This window comes from Mustela nigripes, chromosome 15, assembly GCF_022355385.1.
Source record: "Mustela nigripes isolate SB6536 chromosome 15, MUSNIG.SB6536, whole genome shotgun sequence".
NCBI classification, from domain to species: domain Eukaryota; kingdom Metazoa; phylum Chordata; class Mammalia; order Carnivora; family Mustelidae; genus Mustela; species Mustela nigripes.
Genome location: NC_081571.1, coordinates 24,289,646 through 24,313,196, shown reverse-complemented (window position 1 = coordinate 24,313,196; position 23,551 = coordinate 24,289,646). Strand labels below are relative to the sequence as shown.

The 23,551-nt window shown below is 34.7% G+C and overlaps 1 protein-coding gene across 6 annotated transcripts in view; it reads left to right on the top strand.

The window, feature by feature from the left end:
• The window catches only part of SETDB2 (SET domain bifurcated histone lysine methyltransferase 2), a 93,269-nt gene that overhangs the window by 4,512 nt on the left and 65,206 nt on the right, over window positions 1-23,551 (top strand). For 5 of the 6 annotated variants that reach the window (XM_059377914.1, XM_059377911.1, XM_059377910.1 and 2 more), the window contains 4 exons: window positions 1,897-2,258; window positions 10,351-10,476; window positions 11,937-12,002; window positions 14,743-14,839. In XM_059377914.1, coding sequence (XP_059233897.1) covers window positions 2,243-2,258; window positions 10,351-10,476; window positions 11,937-12,002; window positions 14,743-14,839 — 305 coding nt within the window. In that variant the 5' untranslated portion in view covers window positions 1,897-2,242. Of the gene's footprint in view, window positions 1-1,896; window positions 2,259-8,644; window positions 9,095-10,350; window positions 10,477-11,936; window positions 12,003-14,742; window positions 14,840-23,551 lie in introns of those variants that run through there. The other variant, XM_059377912.1, reaches the window with a different exon arrangement.

Below are 23,551 nucleotides of genomic sequence, written 5' to 3'. Positions count from 1 at the left end.
GTAGGCCTCTTATTTTAAAATATAGCTAGGTTTTGCTTGCAATCCATTTTGAGAGCCCTTTAATAAGTTAGATTAACACATCACCTTTTTTGTGATTATTAACAGTTTGGTTTTTTTCTTATCTAATTTACCATGCTTTTCTTTGTATCTTTTATTCATTTATTTCTAGAAAGATTTTATTTATTTATTTATTTGACAGAGAGAATGACCACATGTAGGCAGAGAGGCAGGCAGAGAGAGAGAGAGGGAGGGAAGCAAGCTCCCTGCTAAGCAGAGAGCCTGATTTGGGGCTGGATCCCAGGACCCTGAGATCATGACCTGAGCTGAAAGCAGAGACTTAAATTAACCCACTGAGCCACCCAGGTGCCCCTCTTTGTATCTTTTATATCTTATTTTTCCATTCCTTTTTTTAATTGAGGTTGGCCCCAAATTTTCTTTGTTCTCCTTGTTTTTTTTTTAAATACATTACCAGTGCATTTTCAACATAGTTCTTAAATTTATGTTTCCTAACAAGATCTAAATTTGATTAGTATTGATATCCTCCATATGAAGGACTTGACAGTGCTTCTACTTTACTTTCTTTAATCTTGCAGTAATCCCCTTCTGTACCCATTCTATAAAAGAACATAATTTTCCATGATTCTATCATTTTGTTTCACTTGGTATTAAAACCCATTTTTAATCTGTCTTTAGCATTAATGTGTTTTAGCCATTTGCTCATTTTTGCTTCTTATACCTCAGAACTTCCATATATGTTAGTTTTTTTCATGAAGTTTGGGTACTACTTTATTTCTTTCAGAGAGTCCCTAAATGCCTTTTTGAATATGTCTAAAATTCTCTTTTTTTTAACCTTCACTTTTCAAAGATAGCTTGGCTGGAAGGCATTCTGGGGTCTAACTTACTTTGCCTTAACTTACTACATCTGGGATTGGGAGGGAGACAAACCATAAATGACTTTTAATCTCACAAAACAAACTGAGGGTTGCTGGGGGGAGGGGGGTTGGGAGAAGGGGGGTGGGATTATGGACATTGGGGAGGGTATGTGCTTTGGTGAGTGCTGTGAAGTGTGTAAACCTGGTGATTCACAGACCTGTACCCCTGGGAATAAAAATATATGTTTATAAAAAATTAAAAATTTAAAATTTTTAAAAAAAAACTTACTACATCTGGCATTTCTTTTTTTTTTTTTTTAAAGATTTATTTATTTGACAGAGAGATCACGAGTAGACAGAGAGGCAGGCAGAGAGAGAGGGAGAGAAGCAGGCTCCCTGCTGAGCAGAGAGCCCGATGCAGGACTCGATCCCAGGACCCCGAGATCATGACCTGAGCCGAAGGCAGCGGCTTAACCCACTGAGCCACCCAGGCGCCCCTACATCTGGCATTTCTGATAAGAAGTCTGATTACCAGTCTGACAAGAATGTCTTTTAGATAGTCTAGATTTTCTGGAAACTTCTAAGACTTTCTCTTTGTTTTTGATATTCTAAAGTTGTATTTTATCTTGCTTGGTACCCAGTGAATCCTTAGTTGGCTTATGTGTTTTTCAGTTTTGAGAAATTCTTGGTCATTATTGCCTTTTCTTCCTTCATTTGAGGTAGTTAGTGTTACTATCCCCATTTTAAAGTTTTTATCAAGTATTTATAAGAAATAAGAAAACTTTTAAAATATTTATAAAATGGGGATAGTTTATGTGAATTAACAATATTTTAAATACAGGTGATTCTTAATTTCTCTGTAATTTCCTAATTTTGATATTTTACATATTTTTTCATTTAATAATTATTCTTGTTTCTGTAATAGTTTATACTATTTTAAAAGAGCTATTGTTAGAACAGTCTTTTTTTCTTATATGTTTTATTATTTGCATATATGTGCCAATCTTTATTATTTTCTTTACAGAATGTCTCATGCATCCATGGACCAAAAGATGGAGTTGGTTTTTATTTTTAAAAATAGATTATCAGTGATATGATATGACTGTAAATACTCGATGAAGTTGCATGGACTCATCATCAGGTTGGACTAGTGGTTACTTCTAAAAGTTTCTTCAACTACAGTTACTATTTGAAAATTCAGGCATGCAAGAACATTAGGTTTGGAGTGGCATAATGATGTATTTTCTCTAAGGACTGCAAATTTCATAGAGACCATAGTTGGATTCCAGTTATATTCTTCAATCAAAGTGATTCAATCCTTTGATAAAGTTAATTTTGAAGAGTTTTATGTTTATGAACGACGCCAAAAGATGGGAGAAAAAAATGGTAGGTTTGGAAACCATTGTTAAATATTATATTTAAAAGTGTATAGACTACGTAATGAAGCTGCAGTATGATTTTCAAGGTTTTTTACTGCAAATGACTTTTCTACATTTGAAGGAATTTAGGATATATATTTTCATGTAGCCAGCAATTTTGACAGTCTGTATAATTAATTGTGTCTGTAAGACTAAGTCATTTCTTTAATATATGTTTTTAAAAATACACTTTATTCTTTAGAAAACTTTTATATTTACTTTTTAAAGAAAAATTGAGAGGTTAGTACAAGTTCCCATATCTTATACATCCAGTTTTGCTTATGATTAACATCTTATATTTGGCTTGTACATTTGTTAAAATTAGCCATTATTATTAATTAAAGTCCATAGTTTTTTCATATTTCTGTAGGTCTTACTTGATGTCTTTTTCTGTTCCAGGATCCCACATTATATGTATTTGTCATGTCTCCATAGGTCCTCTTGGATGGAACAGTTCCTTAGACTTGGGTTTTATTTTGTAGTATGTTGTATCCCAAGTATTTTGTAGGATGTTCCTCTATTGGAATTATTGATTGATTTTTTTTTTTCATGATTCAGTCAGGGTTTTGGGTTTTAGGGAAGAAGACCATGGGGTACAGTGCCATTTTTACCACATTATATCAAAGGTACATGATTTCTCTCTTACTGATATTGAGCTGGATCATCTGGCTGACATAGTATTATGTGGTTTCTACACTGTAAATTACCTTTTTTTCCTCCCTATATGCTCCTCAGATTTTCAACAACCAAACACTGAGAGTTGGACATGCAGATCATGGGGGCCACCTGAGGGGATCAGGGCTTTTAATCATCAAAGTCCGGAGGTGGGCTGACAGAACTGTGAGAAATTCCACAGAGACGCTCCAGTATTAGGGATACCAGAGCCTGAAGGCATCTAAGTAGAACTGAGAGAAATTCCGAGACATTCTGGGTCACCCCAGAGAGTAGAGAGGCCCCTTCGGAAGACTGAAGAACAGACAACAGGATTACAGAGTTCTCTTGAAGGCACAGAAATTAAGGGGAAGCACTGGCAAGGAGAGAGAGGTCCCTGGAGACCCAGAAATTTACCAGCCAGGCTGTGAAGTAGGAGGAGATGTCTCTGAGGGTTCAGCTCAGAAGCACAGGCAGATTGCCAAATCTGGCCAGTGCTTAGCCCCACATCCTGCTGGTAGGACCATGTCTTCCAACTCTCGAAATACCTAAAATCAATGGAGAACTGGATCAAATTCCATGTATAATGGAACCCAGACCCAGATAACTCATATTCAAGGAGTGGGGATTATGCTCCCCCTCTCTGAGAATGGAATATTTACATTAATTATTCAGAATTCTTCTACAAGGGAGATTAATCTCTTTTCTCCCATTTGTGTATATAGTCAACCATTTGTTTATTTCAATATGAAGTCATGGGTACTTATTTTACCCTATCGCATACTGTTTTGTTAAGCTGTCCCAGGATTGGCTTTTGGGAACTCTTTCAGTTCCATCTGTGTCCCTTTGACGTATCTGTATCTATGTAGGTGAATTTTTGTTTTGTTTTGGTTTTTTAGCACTTCCTTATTTTCTGGTAATGTAAGATGCTGCAGGTTTATCTTGTATATTTCCTGCCCTAGTCCTAGAGTCAGTCATTTCTTGAATGAGCCCTGGTTCCTTTTAATGGAAGATAGTGTCAGAAACCAATATCTGGCCATAGTTGTTAGTGGACTGTCTTTGCTTATAGGCCCTTTCAGCTGACAGAGCAAGGAATATATGTGTATGCTAAGTTTGTATATATGCATATAAATATCTCTATATGTAGCCATCTGTATCTATATTAAGCCAAACATGAATTTATTCTGATGTTCTCAACTCTAATCCATTACCACATCTCTCCCAACAGTGAGAAACATGGCTCCCACCATCTGTTATCTATTTATTTAGTCAGTTCCTGTGTGTGTGTGTGTGTGTGTGTGTGTGTAGTGTAGCTGTATCAGAAATTTAAACTTATTCCCAGGTAGGAAACTACTGTGCTTGTGCACAGTTCCTTTTGCCTTTAGTCTTGCAGACTCTTACTTCTTTCCAGTTATTTAGGTTAGCACGTTTCTACCTAGCCCTTCAGTGAGGTTGTATATACAACTGTAATACAGTTAGATGTTCTTGTCATGGTCAGCTTTCTTACCTGGAATCCCTGACCTCTTAAATGGTATTTTAAAATTTCACTACCCTTTAACATACTTGTAATATATGAATTGTTAGACAAATCATACTATTGATCAGTGGTCACTGGACTGTTTATGTAGGCCAGTAGTTCTCAAACTTTCTTTTGGTCTCAGGACTCCTTTATACTCTTAGAAGTACTTAAAATCCCTAACAGTTTTAGTTTATGTGGATAATATCTCTTTATATTTGCTGTGTTAGAAATTGAAACTGAGAGGCTTCAAAAAATAATAAACCCACTATCTTAACACATTTACATTTTTGTGAACAGTAACTATTCTCTAAAACAAAAAAATTAGAATAATATTGTTTTACCTCTTTACAAATCCTTTATAGTTGGTTTAATAGAAGAGGGAGTCTCATATCTGCTTTTGCATTCAATCTGGCATGAAATGTTGCTTTGGTTGAAATGTATAAAGAAAATGAAGCTTCACGCAGACAAAAAGTTGGAAAAAGAATATTTTAATAGCCTTTTGGATAATTGTGGACTTTTTTGATACAACTGCAAAACTCAACAAATAGTTATTCCTTCAAGGTCAGTTGTACCATGCAATCTGAACATGTATCTGAGTTTTTTTTTTAATGTTCTGTTACATTAAAACCCATTGGTCTGCCTTGCACATTGAATAGATCTTTTATGATTTTATAACATCATGCATTGGCCACTTGGAAGATATTGACTCAATGAATTATGCAGATTCTTCTGATGTTGACACATTTTATCATACAGTATTAAAATCACATTTGTTAATATTGCTACCAATCTCATCAAAAAACAATTAATTATTGAGAAGCTATCAGGCTTACTATGACACATAAAAGGTTTACAGATTTCCAATTTTAACTTTGTAGTGTGAATTTTATCATTAAACAAATGCTGTCAATATTGAACTTCCAGGGGTAGGCTCACTTTGTTCTTTTTTTTTTTTTTTTCCCAAGGAAATGTGTGCCAAACACCCAAGTCTAAGAAACTATAATTTCTATTAATGGTTGTTTAAGTAAAAATAGTTTTCTGTGGAAAAAAAGCTAGTTTAACCTACAACTCAATCTTACTAGTGCTTTTGCTTGAGACAGCCATTATGCTGTAGTAATCATTTATATCCTTTATCAAAGACATTTAGTGAAATTGATGGCAAAGAATATGCTGGTAGTATACTGGAAGACTTTAAACTGGTAGTGTCTTGCCACTCCCTTGATTCATGCTAAGACATCAGTACTTTTATTCACCAGTGCTTTTATCATCAGTCGATGCCATAATAAAAAAATGAAGGGTGCAAATAATGTCTTAGTATTACTAGTAAAATAGTTTGACCTAGCATATTGTCTAAAGGGATGTGAGGACCCCAGGGGTTCATAGACCACACTTTGCTGATCATCAACTCAAAGATATAGAGATATTCTAGACTAATACAATGAAGCTCTTTAAGGGATACGTGTGTGTGTCTGAGTGTCTTATCAGCGTATTTGGTAAGTACCCCAAAAATAGTTGGCTAAGAACTCCTATAGCTGTGATTCTTGATTATTGCCTATTTACAAGGGAGATTGGTAGACATACAGTGTAACTATATAATTTGTCTTTCTTTCTTTACAAAGCTGCTATTACTTCCCACTTTGTGATTATGTTCCTGCAATAAATAGTCATATCTAGCTAAGTGAAGAGCAGGTTGGGACAAACAGTAGAGTTATAAGATGGTATTCTTTATTTCTAGAGGCAAGTAGCAATGTTAGTATACTGATTTGGTTTCCAATTCAAGGACCTACTATTGTACTTACCAATGTTTTCTAGTGAATATACTGAAATGTTTACAGTTTCAGATTATAACCCTGAACATACATACAGTACAAAAAAAAAGGAACAAGAAACTGAAATTGTTTACCTTGTAATAACCATCTAGATGGTCTACAATTGAAAATGACTCAATTGTTTCTCTCTGTGATACTCATTTAGCCTCTTTGTTCAAGAAAGTTATTAACTGGATCTCTTAATCTCATTTTTCAGATAAATTGGTTACCTTTTTTCTTGACATTACTGTGGTTTAAAATTTCCATAACAAAAAGTGAAAAATGATCAAGAGGAAGACATGAGGAATAAGAACCGTTTAAATGAAAATTAAACCTAGCGGTATGAAATAATAAGGATGCCATAAAAACAATATTAAAAACCCAGAGCAAATAAATATGAATTGCTTAAATCCATTCATTTATTGTACAAGCAGACAATTTCAGTATTTTCCGATGGGCTTTATTTTCTCAAATTATATTGCCAAAGTCCTTTTCATTAATCCATTCCAAAACTAATAATTTAGTTTTGTTCAGTTCTGTTCAGTTATCCAATCAGTTGTTTTAAGTATTTCCTGTCAGAATAATTTGGTATCATGTGTTGACATTTCAAACACAGTTTTCTTATTTTTTTTTCTTATTTTTTATTTTTAAATGATTTATTTATTTGAGACAGATACAGGGCGAGAGCATTACCAGGGGGAGAGGCAGAGGGAGAGGCAGGCTTTCTGCTGAGCCAGGAGCCCAATGTGGGGCTCGATCCCAGGACACCAGGATCATGACCTGAACTGAAGGCAGACACTTAACCACCTGAGCCACCCAGGCACCCCTCAAACACGGTTTTTTTTTTAAAGATTTTATTTATTTATTTGACAGAGAGAGATTACAAGTAAGCAGAGAGGCAGGCAGAGAGAGGAGGAAGCAGGCTCCCTGCTGAGCAGAGAGCCCGATACGGGACTCGATCCCAGGACCCTGAGATCATGACCTGAGCCGAAGGCAGTGGCTTAACCCACTGAGCCACCCAGGCGCCCTCAAACACAGTTTTAAATGATAACCACTGAGAAATAAAAATTCACTTAAACCCTCATTGTGGTTTTTCAGCATCACTGCTTGTTTTCTCTGATCCCAGGTTATAATGCTGTCAGAAGCTATTTCTAAGTACCTTTCAAAATCCTTCCTGTCTAGATATCCACCTCAAATAAAGATAAATGCCTACAGTGGAGTATTGATTCATATCCATGAAAAGAAACATGATAACTAATTAAGTGCTTTCACAAATAGTCTTGTCTAAAAGCAGTGATTTTTTTTTTGGTTATCTGTCAGTGAAAAACTTAATGATTTTAAGGATTTGGGATTTTAAGGATACTTGCCTACTCAGTTTAATAATATCTAAAATTCCAGAGTTATTAATATCTAAAATTCCAGAGATTTATTTTGCTTAAGACTATATTCCCTATTAAATTTATAGTAATTTCTTTAAAAAGTATTATTTACTATAAACATACTGTATATGTATATAGTGTGTATGTGTGTGTATGTATATTTACTCTTTATATATAGTAATTTCTTGCTAAAGGCCGCATGCTTATCTACACATCAGTTCCATGTGTAGATGCTGTTATTCCCATTTCATCCATATGGTCATACAGCTTAAACTGGCAGTGTGGAATTCAAACAGAAGGGCATCTGAATTCCAAAGCCCAGATTGTTAATCACCACTTCTGTTTTTCCATTGACCCCTGATAATCTATTCTCCTGGATTTTCCTTCTACCTATTTGCTCTTTCTCTGTCTCCATGATTCTCTTTTCTTATCCTTATCCCTTATATACAGAAGACGCTCTTCTCCTTGAACACGTTCTCCCTACTCACATCTTTGTGACTTCAGAAAGCATTTGTATGCCATTGACTCCAAAATTAATGTAATTGGACTGGATCTTACTTTGGAGCCTGTGTACCCAATGTACTTGCCCTACTTAAATTTTCTCATTTGTTCCCTATCTTTATTTCTTATCTCAGTGAATACCATTACTATGCATATGTCGCCCAAGTCAGAAAATTAGAAATCATTTTTTTTTTAAGGTTTTATTTGTTTACTTGACAGTGAGAGAGAGAGCACAGGCAGAGGGAAAAGAAGGCTCCTACTGAGCAGGGAGCCCAATGCAGGACTTGATCCCAGGACCCTGGGATCAGGACCTGAGCTGAAGGCAGATGCTTAACTACTGTGCCAACCCAGGCACCCTTAGAAATCTTTCTTGACTCCTCCCTCTTCCCACAGCCACCTGAGTGACTTTTCTAAGAAACTAATCACATCATAAGAATGCTTAAATTTTTTTTTTAAAGATTTTATTTATTTATTTGACAGAGAGAAATTACAAGTACACTGAGAGGCAGGCAGAGAGAGAGAGAAGGAAGCAGGCTCCCTGCTGAGCAGAGAGCCCGATGCGGGACTCGATCCCAGGACCCTGGGATCATGACCTGAGCCGAAGGCAGTGGCTTAACCCACTGAGCCACCCAGGCGCCCCGAATGCTTAAATTTTTTGAGTGGCTCCCATAGTCTTTCATATAAAAATGGAGTTGCTTAGCGTGGCATGAAGGGCTCGCCATGTCATGGTCCCTCCACCTCTAAAGCATCATTCCTCATCATTATTGTCCTCTCACATTGCATTTATTTCAAATCTTGAAACCTTGTCTTAGCTGTGCTATGGGGAGTTAAAAGTAGGCTTTGTCTTATGTTGTAGGCATCGGTCCAGAGTGTCAACAGGGAAGCAACACCTCTTCTGAGGCTGCAGTGGTGGCAGCATCCCTAATTAGCCAGAGAGTCCCTTTGGGTAAGATGACTTTGCCAGGGAGATTTGGGACTATGAGACCTAAGCCTTTTATGAAGGTTCTCACCCCACTGTCAAACTTAGAGGTTCTGGGTTTAATTTTTATTAAGGAAAATCTATTTTTTGTAAACTTCGTAGGCTTTCTGATTGTTAATCCTCCTAATGGCTTCTCAAATGATCTTTCTAAAGTACAATAATTATTGTGTCTCTCTTTTGTTTAAGGCCCTATTAATTAATTTTGAACGTTTTATATATTTTAACATTTTAACATACATAAATTTTAACATTTTGGGTATTTTTATTACTTTTAAACATGGTTCATGTATGCAATTTGCTTTTGCCAGAGTAATTGTCTTTCTCGTATTTCTGTTTTCAGCTGTGAAAGAATTATTTCCTCTAGGAAATTTTTTTTAAGTAAACTCTACCCCCAGTATGTGACTCAAACTCATGACCCAAAGATCAGGAGTTGCTGGGCACCTATCTTTAGGAATTTTTGATTAAGGTGTTCACTTGCTGGACATCTGAAATACTGGCCCATCTATATAGCTATATATAAAAAGTTTAAACATTATTTGCTTCATATAATTATTTTAAAAATATTAAAGATATTTTAAAAAAATAATGTTGGACATTTAGTTATTAGCAGTTGTTGAGATGTTTAATTCTAAAACCATCCACTTCCATATTCAGTGGAGGTTTTTTCCCTGAAACTTCTAAATGCTTATGTGTCTATACATGTATCTACCACCATCCTAAAATGAAGCCATTCCTTCTGTTTGACTGGGACATTAGAAATAGCATCACTAGGGACGCCTGGGTGGCTCAGTTGGTTGGACGACTGCCTTCGGCTCAGGTCATGATCCCGGAGTCCCGGGATCGAGTCCCGCATCGGGCTCCCAGCTCCATGGGGAGTCTGCTTCTCCCTCTGACCTTCTCCTCACTCATGCTCTCTCTCACTGTCTCTCTCTCTCAAATAAATAAATAAAATCTTTAAAAAAAAAAAAAAAAGAAATAGCATCACTAAAGTTTTCAAGGTATTTTTATGTTAGCAGAAATAAGTGAAATACTTAGGTCATATTCTTTGTCTCTAATTCTCTATAAAGAAACAATGATCAAAATCTTTTTCTCAAGGTAAATGATAGACCAATTAAATCTTGATGTTATTTAGAAACCAGGTGGATTCTTTGTAACATGTGCCTTGGGGAGCTGACAGTCTGTTTCTATTGAGCTCTTAAGCTATGCGCTTATTTTTATTTTAGGTGATGCAAAAACTTTCTGGATGGAGCTGGAAGATGATGGAAAAGTGGATTTCATATTTGAACAAGTGCAAAATGTGCTGCAATCACTGAAACAAAAGATCAAAGATGGGTCTGCCACAAATAAAGGTATGAAGCGCAAAAAACTTTCAGTACATTTAATGCTGAATATTAACCACTGGCACTGGAGTACAGTTCTATTTCCAGTATTCGTTTTTAAAGTCAAATAGTTTCTTTTGTTTTCTAAGCCTACCATGCATCCTGTTTCCTTCATGTTTGTGCTCTGCTTCCATAAAAACTTGCTTTTACCATATCCATAGATACTTTATAAAAGTGGGTGAAGATGATCACTTTGAATAATAGCTACTGAATTTATCTCTTTTTCTCTCAGGCTACTTTATTCACCCCCAATTTATCTTTTTCTCTTTGTAACCCTCTTGAAGGGTGATTGGTATTGCAAAAGTAGTATCTGCTCATTGTACAACATTTAGTACATATAGAAAAATAGAACAAAAATTATCCATCACCCTATTACTCAGAGACACCTAATGTCTTTTAAAATATGAAAGTACATATACTTATTCTGCCTGCTTTAAAGAGAACTTGACCTACTAGTCTTCTGAAACAATTTGTATTCTACATCGGCAGTCAGTTCTGTCAGCCAAGTTTTAACTTTTTCTATTTCTTTGTTTTCAATCCTGGTTGGTTGTACAACATAAGATTTTTATGTAGAAACCTCCCTCTTTCCTCTAGGACATAAGATTTTCAAGCAGATTTTCTTCTGGACCATTTTTTTTTTTTTTTAAGATTCCATTTATTCATTTGACAGAGATCACAAGTAAGCAGAGAGGCAAGCAGAGAGAGAGAAAGGAGGAAGCAGGCTCTACACCGAGCAGAGAGCCTGATGCGGGATTTGATCCCAGGACCCCAATATCATGACCTGAGCTGAAGGCAGAGGCTTAACCCACTGAGCCACCCAGGAGCCCTTTTTGTGCCATTCTTAATACGTTTTCTTGGATGTTCATATGACATTAATCTTTTGTTTGCTTGTCCAAAAAATAATACTGTTTTTCATTTTAATGTTCCTTCTCATTTGTTTGTATGTCTAGTTTTGAATCCAGGTTTACCACCTCCTTGCTGAATGACCTGGAATAAATAGTGGTTTTTGAGTTGTGTGTGTGTGTGTGTGTGTGTGTGTGTGTGTGTGTTTGTCTGTGTGTGTGTTTTGTTTTGAGAGGAAGAGAAGGGCAGGGAAGGGTAGAAGGAGAGGAAGGAAGAGAATCTTAACCAGGCTCCATGCCCAAGGCAGAGCCCAACACAGGACTTGATCTTACAGCCCTGAGATTATGACCTGAACTGAAACTGAGTTGGATACTTAACTAACTTAAATACCCAGGCGCTCTTGGAATAGTGTAACTTCTAAACATCAATTTCTGTTTCTAATGCTGGTGATCATTCGAACCTGTCAGAGGAGTTAATGAAGACTAAATTAAATACAATCTGTAAATTGTTTAGCACAGTAGCTGGCAGCATAAATGAAAGTGATGCCGCTAATGATTGTTTTCATACTTTTTTCCTTTCCTTAACAGAATATGTCCAAGCGATGATTCTCGTGAATGAAGCAACCATAAATAACAGTTCAACATTGATAAAGGGTATGTGCATTTCTAATCCCAATCTTGAATGTTCTGTTATTTTCTTGACTTGAAGCAGGCGTAATTGACTTAAGTCTGTCCGATTACCTAAAGATAATTTAACATGTAAGATCTATATTGGTAAATTACATGAATGAGTTTCCTTATTAAATAAAAAGTTCTACCTATCCAGAGATAGGAAATGCACATTCTTCTGAATCTCTACAAAAAGAATGAACAAATATATCTCTTCTTTAAAAAATTCTGAGACTCCAAACTACCACAAACCCACTTTGTGAAAAACAGTATTAGATATATTGTGGCATAGATAAGTTGTTGTAAAAATTTTATATTTCTGGATTGTTGTTATACCATCAGTCTTGCAAACTGTAAACTAATTCATTTTAGAAGGAATTGATCAAAGATAATGTACCAGAACTAAGAAGAAGAAAATTAAAGTTATTTTATCAGAGTCACTCTCCAATAAATCTTAGTCTATCTCCAATTTCCTAAAATTTTGAGGAAGTACTTTACTGGATTTTATTTAATACTGCTAAATATTGTTAACAAATTATAATAATTTTAAGTGTCATAATTTGGAGCCTTACTTAAGGTTTTAAGTCTCTGAAAATATAGCCCACCATCATCAGTCTATTTTAAAGGAATCTTTTGTTATTCAAAAGTATCCTCAATTTCAGTAGCTAATTTTACTTCTAGTTTTAAAAGAGTAGATTCTTTAAGAAAATAGGCCATCTCAGTATCTTTCAGGAGCACTTTAATCAAAACACTCAAGAGATTATACTAGTTTTGTGAGAAAGAGACTTTCAAACTCAGGAGGTGGTAAGATGAACTAATTCTAAATTTTTTTTTTCTATCAGAAACAATTTATTTCTCAGTAATAGTAAATTGGGTTTTGGGTTTTTTTTTTGGTAATAATTTCATTAATAGAAATATTGCCTATTATAATTTGATACTTTTATATAATTCATTTGAGATGTAATGAATTTATCAAAGTAAAAATATGTGTTTGCCAGGGGTAGAGCAGTATTTGTTACTAAATAATTGGGGAGTTCTAGAATTGACATTGTTGGCAAATGTAAAGGATTAAAAGCTTCGTAGTATTAAGTTTCATTTTAGTATTTATTTTTAAAAGAATATTGAGACTGGGGAAAACAAAAGGACTTGGTGTTGAAATCAAAATAAGCTATCCCAGATCCAAACTGGACTGCCCAGACCACTAATTACTTTCATTGTCCTTGCTTGTGTATAACTGTAAATATGTGCTATATCCTCAAACAAAGGATTGGATACTCTTTTCTTGAGAGGAGTTATTTTAGCTTTCCTCCTTATCTAATGATTAATTTTAAAATCTCCATGTTTTTTCAGTAAGACTTATTTCTAATTGTGCTTATATACCTTTATTTTATTTATATTTGTTAGTATGGATTTATATGCCTCATACAAAAGAAATTAGCTGGGAAAAATCAGAAATTCTTAATTTGTGAAACTTAATTTTTAATCCAGAATTATAGCTCTTACCAACTACCAGATTTTACACCTTTCTTGATACTTGAAGAGGGTAATTATTTTCCAGTTAGCGAGATAGTGACCTTGTATTATAACTTAAGCTATTCTTTTATCAAACTTTTTTTTCTACACTTTTTTTTTCTGCACTAGTGGACCAATGCAATTTAATAATCTAAGGCAGGATGAGAATCACTTTTTTTCTTGAAGTCCATCAGTGCATAAAAAAAAACACATTTAAAAAATATCTTTAGGGATGCCTGGGTGGCTCAGTCAGTTAAGTATCTGACTCTTGATTTCAGCTCAGGTCATGATCTCAAGGTTGTAAAATTGACCCTCATGTCACACTACACTGGGTGTTGAGCCTGCTTAGAATTCTCTCTCCCTCTCTCCCCTCCCCACCCCTCCCACCTCACACTCATGCTGTCTATAAAAAAAGGGGAAAAAAAATGTACGTGTGTGTATGTATGTATGTATATCTTTAAACCAAACATATCCATTTTTCTCTCTTTTTAAAGATTTTATTTATGTATTTGACAGTAAGAGAGAGCATAGGCAAAGGGAGAGGGAGAAGCAGGCTCCTGCTGAGCAGGGAGTCCAATGCAGGACTCGATCCCAGGACCCTGGGATCATGACCTGAGCCACCCAGGCACCCTCACATATCTATTTTTCAAAATAACAGGAAATCCATAATTTTTCTCATTAAATACACAGCTTATTTCTATATTGTAGTCATGATAGAGAGTAAGAATAGATGAAGTAGAAAAGACGAGACAAGACATGGGATGAAATTAAGCACAGAAAGATAGACTAAGTAATATGAAAAGTCAAATGGAAATATAAAAAGAGGTACCCAAATACCCCACCCTCCAAAAATGAAGGTAGCATTTGAACAATGAGAAAGCAAAAGATACATAAACTTTCCATTCTGTGACTTTTAGTAATGTTTTTTTTTCTATAAAATACAAGCAGAAGTAAGGATACCCAGAGTTCAGGCCGAACTAGATTCTTCTCCAGGAGGTCTCTTCTATCCTAGGTCTTTTACTTTATCCTATCTTACTTTCTTAATGTTTTTGAAGATATTGACACCTTAATTTTTGGCTTAATTTTGAAATTTTACTGTGTTTGCAGATTTAAGAGCTCCATATATCTCTAGTAAAGATACTATTTAGATATTACAATAGATGATTTTTAACTTGGTGTACCTGTTACTCATGTTTTTATTTTCTTCATGTAGATCATACATCTGTGACCCAGAATGAACAGGAAAACAAATCAGGTTCATTGCCCTCTACATCATATGAAGACTCCTTTCCAGAAGCCTGTACATTTCTGTATGTATTCAAGTTAAATTTATTCATGTTGTTAATACTTCCTCTCCCAGAAGATTTGCTCTTTCTGATTATTTGACGTAAGAGTAGATAGAATCTATTAAACAGATTTTTTCCCCATCAATAGCTTTAAAAGTTGTAAATTTTAGTATTTTATGTAGGATAAAGTCTCATGCGTCCCTTAAGTTGTTTATTTGCTAATATCTCTAGGTAATAAAGTCTTAACAGTAAAATTTAGTTTAAGATTTCTTTGTGTAGGGGGTGCCTGGGTGGCTTAGTCAGTTAAATGTCCAACTCTTGATTTCACCTCAGATCACGAGCTCATGCTCAGCAGGGAGTCTGCTTGAGATTCTCTCCCTCCTCTCTCTCTGCCCCTCCCTCCACTTGCATGCTCTCTCTCAATAAATAAATAAAAGATTTCTTTGTGTAAATTATTAATATACTGAAATCTACCAAGTTGGCAATTTTTTAACTAAAAAATTACTTTTCCTGGATTTATTTTTTTAAATTTTATTTTATTATTATTGTTTTTTAAGATTTTATTTATTTATTTATTTGACAGAGATCACAAGTAGGCAGAGAGGCAGGCAGAGAGAGAGGGGGAAGCAAGCTCCCTGCCGAGCAGAGAGCCCGATGCAGGGCTTGATCCTAGGACCCTGAGATCATGACCTGAGCCGAAGGCAGAGGCTTAACCCATTGTGCCACCCAGGCACCCCTTACATTTTATTTTTAAGGAATCTCTACACCCCATATAGGGTTTGAACTTACAACCCTGAGATTAAGAGGTGCATGTTCTTCCAACGGAGCCAGCTGGGTATCCCTGGATTATTTCTTTTAAAGAAGTGTTGGAAAAGGGTAAACAGTATTTCTTTCAGTATCAGTTCAGCTTCTCAAATACTTTAACAGCTCTAAATTAGTATCAGAAAGCTTATGAGAATAGGCTAAATTTTTCTGACCCTTTCTTTTACCTTTTACCATTTCAATAAAGATTCCTTAGCATAAAATTGTATAAGAGGAAACCTGACACTCTCTCAAATAGTCTTCATTTTTAGTATGTAATGCCAGTACTAAAACTTTCAAGAACTAGTTTAAGGTAAGTTTCTGAAAGTGTTTTGTGCTAGCCCTAAGGAATAGAATTTCAAAAAACAAAAAGTGTCTTTATAGAGAAAGTTCTTAAGTTAACTGCCTTATTTTGTTTATCCTTTCAGCTACATATTAAATTGACAAAAATATTGTCAATGTAGAACTTTTTTTGTTGTTATTCCTCTAGGGTTTATGAGAATTGTAGATTGACTCTATTTTACATATGATTTGCACTTGCAAATATTAGAGATTTCAGTATAGTTTGAGTCTAAAAGACTCATAAAACTTATTTTACAATACTTTCAGAGAAACCTAGAAATTCTGATCTTCTTTATAGCTTAGTTTCATTACTTTTTTTTTTATTCATTACCTTTTAAAAACAAGTTCAGTCACTTTAAATCACTGAAGAATGAGATTTTTTTCATACAAATTACCACCAGTCTCCCTTCTTCTATTTATTTTATTTTATTAAAAATTTTATTTTAAACTTAAATGCAGGAGTTGGTTTTTTTCTTAAATGTCTCTTCTTGGTTTTAAGTTCATTTTCCTGGCTTGTTAGAATCCTCTTGAATTTTGAATTTCCTTTTATATTGTCTTTCTCTTTTAGCTTTTCTTCTTCTACAAATATACTAAACGAGTTTTCTAGTCTTTATTATAGTCACTAAAAACAGTATTAGATAGTACAGGACCAAAGATAAAACCTTTCTGGTTCACTGCTCTTTCATTACTCTTTAGAAAGAACTGTTGGACCAACTCTGTATTTACTTACCTGTACCACTCTCCCACCTACATTTGTCTATCTTACTGGCAAGGCTATTAGAGGAAATCAAGATTTACTGCATTAGCATTCAAAATCATGCCAGACATTATCAAACCTTGCAAAAAAGTTTAATCTGTACTCTTCTTACCTAGTCCATGTTGGCTTTTCAAATTCTGAGTACTTGATTCTCTCCTCTAGAAATTGTTTAGAGATCAATATTAAACTAGTCATTCTTTGCTTTCTGGAAAGTTCCCTTTTTACCTATTTTTAAAAATCAGGCAACATTTTCTCATTTTTCATTTATATTTGAAGTTTTTTCAAGAACTTGAGATGATTTTCTTGGGCCTGGATTTATAAATATGTTTAAATTAGCTGTGTAGGACTCCTTTTAAATTATCATACTTTAATTTCTTCATTTAATTTTTGTTTGGTCTTTCCAACTTGAAGACAGTACTTACGGATGGAAAAGATGAAGACACAATTGATTTTGAGCTCTTCTTTCTGTTATCAGTCTTGTTCTTTCTTTCCCCTAACAAATTGTCTACTTGAGTTTCATTGCTGTCTTATTAGAATTTTGGGGAACCTCAGTTCTTAGTAGGCTTGAACTTTTCTGAGACTTTTCTTACAGGTTCACATCAAGACATAGTATTCTTAAGTGGTCATTTTTTCTTTTGTACATGTTGTTTAAAAAATCTGAGCTTCCCAAATAGTTTCTCTAACTGCTTTTTCATCTCATTAGGATTATTTGTCATTACATAATCAGAACTTCATTTCCTTAGAACCTGAAGCTCTTCTTGTGCTTGTATTACCCTCAGAGGTTTTGTCTGTGAGATCATACCTAACTTTGAGTTGAACTTGCTGAGATCTCTTCAAATAAAGGGATATTTCTATTTAGGCTCAGTGTTTTCTTCCTTTCCCATTAAGAATTCCAAGGCCATGTTTCATTCTTGATCAAAATTAGCTTTAAATAATTCCTTTTAGGGGCACCTGGGTGGCTCAGTTCATTAACTGTCTGCCTTTGGCTCAGGTCATGATCTGTAGGTCCTGGCATCAAGTCCCACTTTGGACTCCCTGCTAAGTGGGGAGTCTGCTTCTCCCTCTCCCTCTGCTGCTGTCTCGCTCTCTAAATAATTCCTTTTTTATTTCCTCTGTAGAGTATGAGCTTATTACTTACTCTACTTTCAGTAATTAAACATCCAGAAAGCCATTAATGACATACGCAGACTAGCAAACTAAATGGGGAGTAGTTTAAGCCAAGGGTTTTCAATCCCAGCTGAGTTGCTCAAGGTCATACAACTTGGCAATGACAAAACCAGAGTGAAAATCTTGGGTTGATAAAAAACTTGCTTTCTGTGTTTTGTTCTGTAGTTGATTTAAATGTCTTCTTTTAATTAAGCTATGACATAGGTAAATGTAGAAACAAAAATTTTATTCCAGTAATAATTCAAAGGTGTCTGCTTTTGTGATGTTAAGAAACCTGGCTTAATTCTTTCTTAGGTACTTTGTCAGGAACACATACTTACTTAAGCCAGTTTAAGTAGTGGGACTTACTAGAGATATACCAGACATGGAGCTTTGGTTAACATACATGGTGGAAATAGGCTTGCCCCACTGTGAAAAGACAGAGATGTGAATTTAAGCCATTTTGCTTTTCACATGACATGCATACAAACACCCAAAAGAGATTTTTTAAATGGGTGCATACACACACATGCATCCCTAACCTAAATATAAACACACGTAAATAAAGCAAGGTGTAAGAACAGAAGATGTAATATAGCAGGTTATATAGGGACTAGAATTGGAACTGGGGAGTCAGTACCTGAGATCATGGTCAGCATTTTTTAGCTCTGCTTCTCTCCATCTGTTACCTATTGGTTCTTCTTTTCCCACATAGTCTAACATAGCTGTCCCAGCTAAGCACTGTGTGACTTCTAGTGCTAGTGTCACCTCATGGTTTGAGTACACTGAAATTAAAAAGGCTGCCTTCAGAAGAGGATGAGCAAAGAAAGGATTGAGCAGAAAACAAATGTATCTACGGCAGTTAAGATAACTATAGTTTATACAGGCTTAAAAAAAAAAATTGGTCCTTCAGTGGACATCAAGGATAGAAAGACTTTTTATCTCAGTCAGACTTGCCAAAAGCTAGGACCTTTGTTGGTAAGTCTCTGAAGCCTTGCAGTTCAAGGTATCTAATAACCAAACAGTTCTCAGGCCTCATCCAAACTGAGCAGCCCCTATCCACAAACTAGCCAACAGGTGCAGACAATACCATACTTACCTACTTATCCTTTGTTTACCTCGAGCATTTTTATATTTTTGGGGGGTCAGGAACTAGGTTTAGAGCACTATGCATAGGATTTTTTTTTAATTTTTTGTTTTTTTCTAGTAATGTATCTTCGTCTGTATAAGAAAGTTAGCCTTTCTTACCATAAAATGGGATTGAAACTAGGTTACTTTACTTATAGAGCTTGTAGTAAGTTGGTTTTCTTTGACTTTATGAAATGAGGCACAGATAAGAAAAGAATCATTTCTAAGCATATCAGTGTTTCATTTCCATGTTTTTCTATTTCTTGTTTTCTAACTCTGCTGCAGTATAAGGGGTACTTCTCCCTTTGTTAACTGCCAAATAAGTCAAGCCTTTTTACCTCTTAATTTTAATTAATTCAGTCACTGGAAGAGTACACTTAAACCAGCCTAGCTAACTTTTTTGAAATCTTAAATTCCAAATTACCAGTTTTACCATCATATTTACTATTACAAATTTTGGTCCTGAGTAGGTCTAACTGTGTATTGTTCCAGTAATGACTAACTTGGAGCTGTACTTATTGTCACATGAGGAGATTATGTAAAAATACATTGTAAACTATAAACTGCTTTACAAACATTAGTTATTCTTTAAGAACTAAGGATAACTGGGGCGCCTGGGTGACTCAGTCAGTTAAACGTCTGTCTTTGGCTCAGGTCATGATCCCAGGTCCTGGGATCGAGCCCCACGTCAGGCTCTCTGCTCAGCAGGGAGCCTGCTTCTCCCTCTGCCTACTGCTTCACCTGCTTGTGCTCTCTCTCTGTCAAATAAATAAAATCTTTAAAAAAAAAAAAAAAAGCGAACGAACAAACGAATAAACAAAGGATAACCCAGATACATTCTCCCTCACATATACCCTGTTAATCTTTTCATATTCAGAGAATAACTTTTTAGGTCAGCAAATTAGTGTTACATATTTCCCTTTCCCACAAAAAGCAAAGCGGGAACAGAAGAGCATAGTTGAAATAGGGAAAATCAAATAAAAAGATTTGGAGAAAAGGGTGCCACAAAAGCCTGTCTGAAACATAATTTATTTGGTTAAGGCAAGTTAGAAAGGAAAATGAAACATTTGGTTTACTGGTTATACAACCCTGTAGGTGTAAAAATCACTTGAGAGTAAGTAACCTATATCAAAACATAGAACAAAGCTGCGAGAGCCTAAAAGAATTTATTACAGTGAACGTTGAAGAGAGGTTATTTCTCAAGTAGACAAATAAATAGAAGTGCTCAGGATTTGGAGTATACTATGCTTTATAAAAAAAAAAGTGGTAGGAAGGAAGGTAGCTCTTAATAATAAGAGAAAAACAATTCCAGGGACATGCTATAAAAAACAAGGAAATATTGGATACCAAAATAAACAATAAAAATAATACTAAAGTGGACTGGGCTAAAGTAGATACAAGTTAAATGGCAGAGTAAAGCAAAAGGTGCATTATAGAATATATTTCTTACTATGGAATATGCCCCCAACATTATCCAAAAACACTAAAACAGATTGAAATTATTTAAGGGGAAGTAAAACCTTTTATCATGATTCTTCATTTTTCCCCCACCATTGGATTTGCCTTAATCTTTTAGCTACATTCTCATCTAGTATTTTTTCAACTGTCTTTTCAAGAAATTTAAAAGATCAGAAGCACACAAAAAAAATACAGCAAAACCTAAACACAATCGAGAATTAACAGCTATTAACATTTCATTGTACTTGTTTCCAGTTTCTTTAAAAATCTGTAGAGAGAGACTGTCTCTTTAATTCATATCTAACTTCTTGCCATGACAAGTTCCATTCGCCTATCTGCCTTCCTAAGAGCATCACTATCATCAGTTATTTCTCTAGTTAATTTTTTAATATTTATATAGCCACAAACAATATGGTACTATCAGAGTTTTAAAATGTCATGGAAATATTCATACATGTGTCATCTTGTTTTTCTTAGTGTTATCTTGAGATCTAGTCATATTGCTGTGTATAGATCTGTTTTATTCCCTTTAACTCTTGTGTGGTTTTTCATAATGTGAAATACTACATTTTTTTAATCCATTTCTTTAAGGGTGGGTAATTAGATTGGTTTTAAATATTTTCTATTAATAAATAATAGTGCAGTGATCAGTTTTATCTTAGTCTTTCCTCTTTTTTTTTTTTTTAATATTTTATTTACTCATTAGAGAGAGAGAATGCTCAAGTGGGGGTGGTGGCAGTCAGAGGGAGAGGGAGGCCCCCTGCAGAGCATCGGGAGCCTGACGTGGGACTTGATCCCAGGACTCCAGGATCATGACATGAGCCAAAGGTAGTTGCTTAACCAACTGAGCCACCCAGGTGCCCCATCCTGGTTTTTCTTTTAAGAAAAGTGTTTGTTGTGAAAGTCACCTATTAAGGAGATTAAAGATGTAATCTGGAATCTATAAGATTATCCAAAATGTAGAAGAAAAGGACAAATGGATGAGAAAAAAAAGAGAATGATGAATAATTACTGTCCTAAAAAAGAAGCTACTATCAGAAAACCAGTAACTACAGTGAATGCTATAAAAATGCTTTCAGGATCATACCTATGTTACAGTATTCTTTAGAAAATGTAATCATTTCAAGCAAAAGTGGTAGGATTAGGGTCAGTATGCTGCTGTTCGTGGTGGAGGAAATCACAACATCTAAACTAGGATTCAAAATTGCTCTGACAACTCTGAAAATAAAAATACGTATCTTTTCCATTTATAAATTTGGTACTTATAAAAATATGAAATGTAGCTACTTTCAATATATTAAAAATATAATGTAAACCTGCATTACAAAACCATTACTTTTGGGAAAAACTGCCATATTTTATTCTGAACTAAAACAAAAACACTAGAAGCTGGAATAAATGAGACAGAAACAACAAAAAAGATAACTTCTGAGTGTGAGAAAATATCGAGTGTGGTACTTCATCAAGTACCATAGTAATGAAAATTACTATTAGAGAAACACTCGTTAAAAAAGAAGTTTTAGGGGCACCTGGGTGGCTCAGTGGGTTAAAGCCTCTGCCTCCGGCTCGGGTCATGATCCCAGGGTCCTGGGATGGAGCCCCACATCTCTGCTGGGCAGAGAGCCTGCTTCCTTTCCTCTCTCTCTGTCTGCCTCTCTGCCTGCTTGTGATCTCTGTCAAATAAATAAATAAAATCTTTAAAAAAAAAAAGTTTTAGTATCTATTAAAGTATAAGTACGTTAGAAATATTGAGACAAAAGCAAAAAAATAAATAAATAAATTAGATCAGCACCAGACTTAACCCCTGCAGATGATCAGAAAACATACCATCCACATCCCCTTCTGGAAAACACTCTCATACATCCTCTTGCTGACCAAAAGATGAATCAGAATGTAAAAATTAGGATTGGGGAGGACATAGTATTTAAGATATGGCAGTGGCATGGAACCCATCTAAATAAGAAGTTAACCATAATAAATTCATGAGTCCTTAAAATCGGCTATGGAGTCCCTTAATGGTATGCAAAATTTTATGTTTTGCAGAATTTTTTGTGCTATATTTCTAGGGAGAAAGTTTATAATTTTCATCAGATTATGAAAAGGGTTCATGACCCTAAAAGTTTAAGTGTCACTATGACATATAGGGGTCTTAAATAAAATTTTAGCAATTCTAATCCTGAGAAAATTAGAAGAGTGAGATGACCAAGTGGAATTTATACTAGTCAAGCAAAAGTGATTTAGTATTAGAAAATCCATTATTTTAACAAAGTAAACCATAGGAAGAAAAACTTAACAAATGCCAAAAGACTTTAACAATTCAATACCAATGATTAGAAATAGAATTTACTTTAATGTGATAGACAATATATTTCTCTAACATCTATATCCAATGTATTGATGAAACTCTAGATGCATTTTCTTTAAATTAAGACAGGAATGCCTGCTATCATAATTGTTATTCAGTATTTTCCTAGAAATCCTAGGTAGTACAATAGAATATCAAAGAAAACATTATTGAAATATACACAGTAAAATTATTTGTAGATGATCTTACCTGCCTTGAAAATTCAAATGTAAAATTATTGAGCTAAAATAAGGGTTTAGTAACAGTCACAAAAAATAAAAATGTGGAAGTCTGTACCATTCGAAAATGTGGCATAAAGTCCCCATTCACAATACCAAAAAGTAAATAAATGGGACTAATCACAAGAAATGTCTAAGTGAGGAAAATTAAACCTAAAAATTTAAATAAATGGATAAACTTACTGTGTTCCTTGATGGGAAAGCTATAAATAACAAAAATGCTAATTCTTTCCAAATAAATTTCTAGATTTAATTTAATATGAAATCCAGTCACTTGGATTTTTTTAAGTTGCCAAATACTATAAATTTAATCTCAAAAGGCAAAAAATCAGAAAGCAGAACATGTTCAAAAGGAAAAATAGTGACAGAAGATTTCCCCTGATAAACCTCAAAATGTTCCATCAACCTATGGGGAAAAAAACACATTGGTATTGGTTTGCATCAATTGGTAACAGTTGCATTAGGAGACAGAATAAGCCTAGAAATAATAGAACATTTCATGTATTTATAAGAAGGTGTAG